Consider the following 8,006-nt stretch of genomic DNA (forward strand, 5'->3'; position numbering starts at 1 on the left):
AAGTTTTATGTACTTAGACTGAAAAACTGCTGCCTTTAGTTCTAAGTGGTATCTTATTGTAAAGAATAATAATGCTGTAGTCAGAACTTATAAAAGTATATAATAGGTGACTTTAAATTCTGAGTAGAAATTTTGCTAATATTTAACCTAATAGAATTTGCAGACTTAAAGTCAGAGACAAATCTTTTGGTGTCAAGTTTTCAGATTACCTGTTCTATTGCTTGATTTTTAATTAGGCAAACCAAACTTGAGATGGATCATTACAAAGAGGAGTTGTCTAAAACGGAGAAAGAAATAATGCATCTGAAACGAGATGGGGAAAACAAATCCATACATCTGTCCCAGTTAGATATGATTTTAGATCAGACAAAGACAGATCTAGAAAAGAAAACCAATGCAGGTAAGCAGCTGGTTGTCTGAATTTAGCCTGAGTACAAATACATGTGTTTTTATGTGTGGTGGACGGAATAAAAATGGCTTCTATAGACTTATATGTTTGAATTCTTAGTCATCAGGGAGTGGCACTACTTGAGAAGGATTAAGCAGAGTGGCCTTTTTGGACCAATAGGTGTGGCCTTGTTTGAGGAAGTATGTTACTAGGGGTGGGCTTTGATGGTTCAAAAACAAAAGCCAGGAGCAGTATGGCTTTCTTACCCTGCTGTCTTTGCATCAAGATGCAGCTCTCAGCTACTACTCCATTTTCTATCTGCACGCCATCATGGTCTTCACCGTGATGCTAATGAACTAAACTTCTGAAACTGTAAGCAAGCAATTACATGTTTCCTTTCTTTAAAGACATTTATTTTTATTTTATGTTCATTGGTATTTATTTTGCTCATATGCATGCATGTCTGTGTGAGGGTGTCAGGTCCGCAGGAACTGGAGTTACAGACAGTTGTAAGCCATCATGTGGTATTGGTCCTCCTCCCGAGGACCCATGGGTGAGGACAGGGGTCCAGCCTGCGGGGTGAGAATCACTGCACAGACACCGGGAGATGGGTGAATGTGATCTGAGGGCGAGCAGATGTAGACTGGTTTATTCCTAGAAGAGAGAGCACGTTATAGCTTAGGGTGAGCAGTCGGGTTCCTCCACAACATCTCTGAGCCTGACATTGGTTGTTGGTCTCTGGGTAGGCTCCCCTAGTCAGGCCATGTGCCCTCTGCCCAACTACTTCTGCAGTCGCAGTCACATCAGGCTGTGAGCCCTAGTGGTCCCTTGCCAGGAATGCCCACAATGTGGGTGCTGGGAATTGAACCTGGATCCTCTAGAAGAGCAGCCTGTGCTCTCAACTGCTGAACCATCTCTCCAGCTCAAATGTTTTCTTTCCTAAGAGTTGCCTTAGTTGTATGTGTTTCTCTATAATAATGAATTCTAAGACATTATATTTAAGTGGAATAAAGTGAACAGTTGGGGTGATGAGACTAAAAGGGATAGTGTTCAGTATTTTGCCTTTTTAAGTGAATAAAAGATATCCTATTTATTTATAAAGTTCTATCAGATTGATTTTTTTGACAGAGAACCCTATATGGCCTAGACTGGCATGAGAGCACCATGCGTATCCTCCTGCTTCCCACCTCCCAAGTGCTGAGAGTGTATGTAGGTACCAACATGCCCTGTTGACGCAGTGCTAGGGATTAAGTCCAGGACCCTGTACATGCTTGGCAAGTATTCCATAAACAGAGCCCTCACATTGAACATTCTTGTGTGTGTATGCATGTGTGTGTGTTTTAGTTACATCTTCCTAGGATTACGTGTACTTTTGTGTACGTGTGTGTATGTGGAAACCAGTGTTTGCAGTTGAAACCAGTGTTTCCTGGATTGATGGCCATCTTATTTTTTAAGACAGGGACTCCTATTGGCAAGGCTAACTGGCTGATGAGCTCCAGCAATCTGTTTGTCTCTACCAGCACCAAATAGGATTAAAAATACAGTCTTTTTCTTTTTTTAAGGGTTATTTATTATGTATATGATGTTCTGTCTGCATGTGTGCCTCCTCACCAGAAGAGGGCATCAGATGTCATGATAGATGGTTGTGAGCCACCATGTGGTTGCTGGGAATTGAACTCAGGACCTGTGGAAGAGCAGCCTGCGCTCTTAGCCTCTGAGCCAACTCTCCAGCCCCCATAATACAGTCTTTTGTGGTGTTTGGCAACTGAAGTCAGGGCCTTGTACTTGCACAACTTGCACTTCAGTAACTGAAGCATCTTCCCAGCCCCTTGGGTATTCTTTACTATACTTACTCATAAGTTCTTAATAAAAATGGTTTACATGTCATTTTTAAATGATTCTGTCTTCTTAACAGTGAAGGAGTTAGAAAGGCTACAACAGCACACTGAAGCTGAACTAACAGAAACTACGCAGAAGCGGGAAGCTCTTGAGACTGAGCTACAGAATGCTCACGGAGAATTGAAAAGCACCTTAAGACAGCTGCAGGAACTGAGAGATGTACTGCAGAAGGCTCAGGCATCACTAGAGGAGAAATACACCACAATAAAGGCTCTCACTGCCGAGCTCAGGTGAGTTGGATGTACTGCAGAAGGCTCAGGCATCACTAGAGGAGAAGTACACCACACAGAGGCGCTCACCGCCGAGCTCAGGTGAGTTGGATGTAAGAAAGGACATCCTAGGTAAAAAAGAGCCGGCTCTGATTATTTATAGCCATTGGATTATACCACAATATTTATTGTTGCTCTCTTAATGGTCCAAATTCTCAGCTGCTTTTGTTTTACTCTCTTTTGGATTTTTGTTTTGTTTCTTTCTTTTTTTTTTTTTTTTTTTTGACTGCTTCGTGAGAGAAGTTGCTGTCCTCATTCTGTGATCAGTTTCACACTTTACAAGTAGCTTTTTAAGAAAAAATGAAAAAAATATTAGGTAAACATACAGTGGTGACTGAGAGCAAAGTATTTGTTAATATTAACTATTAATCTGTAATAATTATTAATAGCAACTATTATTATAATATTAATAATAACTTCATATAGCAGTTATTCTGTATTTGTGTAAATAGTCTTTTTCTGTTTTCTTCTTTTAGAAGACAAGGTCTCACTTTGTAGACCAGGCTAGCTTTGAACTCAGAGATCCACTTATCTTTGCTTACTAAATGCAGTGATTAAAATTGTGTATAGTTAAGACTACGACTTAAATTACATAAAGTGGCAGCATGCTCCTTTAATCCTAGCACTCAGATGACAGAGACAAGTGGATCTCTGTGAGTTCGAGGCCAGCCTGGTCTACAGAGCAAGTTCCAGGACAGCCAAGGCTACACAGAGAAACCCTGTCTGGAAAAACCAAGAAAAAAAAAAAGTGATCTTCCAAAGAAGGAAGTTAAGCATGTCTGTCCAACACTGAAATGTGAATTGTTAGAGTGGTGGTGAATTGTAAGCTTAGTGTTGCAGTAATAAGTATTTCTTAGAGGAGAGGCTATACTAGCTCACATCTATAGAAAGTAGATATGGAACGCCAAAGTCTTCTCAGAGAATTATAAAAAGAAATAAGGTGATCTCAAATGTAGGATACAGAACAGGATCAATAGCTGCAAGATGACCCAGGCAATCGGGAATAGTACCCCAGGGTTCAGTGTAGGACCCCATCCTATGAACTCATCCTTAGTAGATGTCATGCCCTTTTAAATACTGAGTCAAAAATAATTTCCAAATCCATTTCTCCAGTTTGGAGTTTCTCTTTAGGCCTATATTAATACCCTGCTACTTATCTCTTGTCTCATGTAGATTTAAAAACCAAGCATTTAATTATTACAGCTGGGCTCTAGCACTTGGGAGGCAGAGGCAGACAGATCTCTGAGTTTGAGGCCACCTTGGTCTATAGAGTAGCCAGGGTTACACAGAGAAACCTTGTCTCAAAAAAACAAAACTTACCAATTATTAATTATTTTTTTTAATTTTCTGCATACTATATATTCTGATCATGGTTTCCCCTTCTTTCAGCTTCCCCCAGATCCTATACACCCGTTCAATTCTGTGCTCTTTCTCTCTCTCTTTAGAAAACAAACAAGCAAAATAATAATAACAGCAACAACAAAACCCAAACAAACAAATAAAACCCACCAGAAACAAATACATACACACACACAGAAAACCCCCAGAAACCAGAAGTCCTAATATACAAGCAAAAGAGCAGTAAGCCAAAAGCTGGCCAAACAAAGCAGTAGGAGGCAAAAGTTTACAAAAACACCATGGAGTTCATTTGCGTGTTGGCCATCTACTGTTGGGCTTGGGCTTCTCCGTAAGGGTGGTTAATGTACCTGGTAAGAACTGGAGAAGACTACTTTTTCCTATGCAAGCGGGTATCACTTGCAGATTGCTTCTTGGTTAGAGCTGGGAGTCTGTGTTCCCTTCTCCCTCTCTGCGCTGAGAACCATATGTCTTGAACCTGTGTAAGCATTGCATATGGTGCCATCGTCTATGTGAGTTCATGTGTGAATCAGGCCACTTAAGTCTGGGTCATCCGTATCCTCTGGATCTTACAAACTTTCCCCTCCTCTTCTGCATAGCTGCCTGAGCTCTGAGGGAAGGGTGTGATAAAGACACCCCATTTAGGACTGAGAGTTCCAAAACCTCTCAGTCCTGCACATAGTCCAGTTGTGGGTCTCTGTGTTAGTTTCCATCTACTGCAGGAGGAAATGTCTCTGATAATGGATAAATTATCACTGGTCTATGGGTATAGCAGAATGTCATTAGGAATCATTTTATTTGTTTCTTTTTTTTAAAAAAAAGATTTATTTATTATGTATACAGTGTTCTGCTTGTATGCCAGAAGGGGCACAAGATCTTATTATAGATGATTGTGAGCCACCATGTGGTTGCTGGGAATTGAACTCAGGACCTTTGGAAGAACAGCCAGTGCTCTTAACCTCTGAGCCATCTCTTTAGCCCCTGATTTGTTCCTTTAACAGAACAATAGCATTTGGTTTTCCTCTAGGTCCATGGCCTATCAAGTCCTTCTCGGGCTCTTGGCTACCCAGTGTCAGGCCTGGGTTCCATCTTGTGGAACAAGCATTAAATCCAATTAGAGAGGGTTGGTGTTGGAGGGTGGTCTGATGGGTGTTGCTAGTCCTCAAGATCTGGGTACACCTATCTGTTGTGTAAACCTACCTGACTGGCTAATTAAATGGCCTGTACCTGGGCCGGGCAGAATGGGGTAGGCATGGCTAAGGTTCCTATGCTTGGAGAGGACAGAGAGAATCACGGTTGAGAGAGGAAGAAGGAGAACTTCCTGATGGATTAGCTTGGAAAAGAAACGACGTGGGGCTGGGAGGAAGAACTCCATAATGGCGTGAAAAGGCCCAGAAGAAAAATAAAAGCAAGTATTTATAAGATTAGGGATGGAAGCTAGGAGGATTAAGGAGGACGAGATTGGATGGGATCCAGGAGATGGATGGTGAAGTGATTCAGACAATATAGGTGGAATTATCTGCCCAACCCAAGGTAAATAAGGCGATTATATATCTAACAGGTGTCTGTGTCTTACTATTGTGATACTCTTAGGGCTAATAATAAATAATAGACATTATATAGCCCAACACTCCATTTTTTTAAAATTTACTACAACAGGTTGGTTACTCCCACATTTGTGCCACTACGGCACCAGCTCATCCTGCCAGCAGGTCACCGTTTTAGATTGCAGGGCTTGTAGCTGGGTTGATGGTTGCCTTTCTTCTCCAGTAACATAGTACCTTCCAGTTTTATGAACACCCGTCACTAGCAGTGAAGGTGTCAGTTAGGCTCCAGCTCGACGTCTCCGTGTTCAGTGGGACATGTTGGTCTTCAGTCATAGGACCTCCCATCAATTGTGCCTTGGCAATAGCCTGAGGTGTTCGGGTGCTTCCATGAGGCCACATTGGTCAATGACTCAATCCATTCCTCACACTGGAGATTTTACTTGGTGGCAAAAGTGTCTTGTTGAGGCATTGTCTCCCTGTTTATGGTGACTTTATATTTCTTCATGTGTCTATGATATATGTGTGTTATATGTATGTGTGTATATACATATAAAACATATATATATATATATATTAGGAAGGCTCTAAAATTAAATAGGTTTCTATTTGGCCCCTCAAATGACTTTTAGTGGTAGTTGCCCTTCCCTATATCCCCTCCCTTACCCCTCTTTCATTCCTCTCCCCATTTAATCCTCCCACTCCACTCTCCCCCTTCCCTCTATATATTCTATTTAACTTTTTTGGGAGATCCTTTTCCCTCACCCCAGTTACAAGATATCTAACCTTTGTGGTTATGTGGGTTGTAGCACACCTGTTGAAGGCTTAAATGCTAACATCAATATAAGAGAAGACATACAATATTTGTCTTTTGGGGGTCTGTGCTGCCTTACTCGGGATGCTATTTTTCCAGCTCTATCCATTTGCCTATAAATCTCTTAATACCACTTTTTAAACAGCTCCTGGACATATATTATACACGTGTTCATAGCACTTCTGTTAATAGTAGCCAAAAAAATCGCAAGAATGCAATTGACCGCCAGTAATGACTAGATAACGAAAATATGGTATATCCGTAAAAGGAGTATTATTTAGTCAGGAAAAGCATTAAAATAGTGATAATCGACACTACAAAGTGGACGAACTCTACTATTATTATGCTAAGTTATACAAGCTAGAATCGGTGAGTCCAATAGCGATAGTAAAGACTGATGGCTGCTGGGAACTAGGGGAAGGGATAACAAAAGTAATCCTTGAAGGATATGGAAAGAATTCCTTTTGTTGTAATACTATAAAGTACTGGGAACAGATAATGGTGATGTCTACATAGCATTGTGAATGTAGTTAATTCAGTTGAATTATGCTCTTTAAAATGGCCAGTAGTATAATATTTTATGTGTTTTACTACAGACTAGTTTTCACCCTGGCCTCATTTTTCATTATTTTCCTGGCCTCATTTAATACTGTTATTGCTCTTTTTGTTGTGGTGTGTGTGTAAGCATAAGGTTATTGTGTAATTTAAGTGTTGATTTCTGTACCCCTCCTCCCCCCCATATCTGGTTGCAATCCTTGGTCTCAGAATCTCTGGTCTCAATGTTGTATAAACACTGCTCCCCAATGGTCCCCTGATATGCCAATAAAGCAGCTTTGAGCCAATCGCTGAGTAGGGCAGAGAGTAGGGCTGGACTTCCTGCCAGCCAGGAAGTAGAGGATTCAGCCAGGGAATTTTAGCCCAGGGCAGAGATGTTCAGGAGACAACCAGGAGAGCTCAGCAAGGAGAGCTATAAAGTGCAAGTCCTGATGCGAATCAAGCTGGAAGGAAGCCAAATTACCGTAGAGTGTCAAGAATAGAGTTAATATTGCTCAGGATTGTGCTGTGAAGCTTGTTAAAATAATATAATAGTCCCAATTATTTGTATGATATCAAGGTTAAGAGAGAAAATAAGAAACACTGTTTTGTAAAAATAAGTAACATTTTGGTGCCCAATATTGGATGCCATCTGTAAGCTTTGACCTTTTTAAACCTACGTTAGTTGGGGTTCCTTAGGTCTTTCTGTCTTCCCCACCCCAATCCCTTCCCGGAGCCCAACACCAGGAAGGAGAGAAAGAAGGTTAATAGGGATGGGGGTGGGGGCCTTTTCCGAAGTGGTTGCCTGGGACGGTTCCTCTCTTTGTCATCAGGGTACTAGCAGCCCAGTCCAACAGCAAACCAGCGATCCAGCAATAGCAAAAGTAGCAGGAAGGGTTCCCAGAGCTTTTCCCTCTAGAACTGAAGGAAAACAAATCGCTCTCACTGTCTGTGGCTCCTATTTATTCCTTCTTAAAGTCCACACCAGGATGTTTTTCAGCTGGCAAAAACACACCCTGCCCAAGGCAGTTTCCTGTTGACAAGGATCATGCGCCCCTTCATGCGCCTCTCTAGAGGCTGCTGTCTGCTATGGACAGAGCATCCACACATCACAACAGAAATTTCCACTCTTCCACTGTGCGCGCGCGCGCGCGCGTGTGTGTGTGTGTGTGTGTGTGTGTGTGTGTGTGTGTGTGTGTGTG

General features: G+C 41.6%; 1 protein-coding gene across 3 annotated transcripts in view; it reads left to right on the top strand.

The window, feature by feature from the left end:
• Positions 1 to 8,006, top strand: part of Ccdc18 (coiled-coil domain containing 18) — a 104,297-nt gene that overhangs the window by 70,675 nt on the left and 25,616 nt on the right. For all 3 annotated transcript variants that reach the window (XM_055611553.1, XM_055611552.1, XM_055611551.1), the window contains 2 exons: positions 237 to 400; positions 2,304 to 2,517. In XM_055611553.1, the coding sequence (XP_055467528.1) occupies positions 237 to 400; positions 2,304 to 2,517 (378 nt within the window). The remainder of the gene's footprint in view (positions 1 to 236; positions 401 to 2,303; positions 2,518 to 8,006) is intronic.

This window comes from Psammomys obesus, unplaced genomic scaffold, assembly GCF_907164565.1.
Source record: "Psammomys obesus unplaced genomic scaffold, mPsaObe1.curated_primary_1811, whole genome shotgun sequence".
Taxonomy (NCBI): Eukaryota; Metazoa; Chordata; class Mammalia; order Rodentia; family Muridae; genus Psammomys; species Psammomys obesus.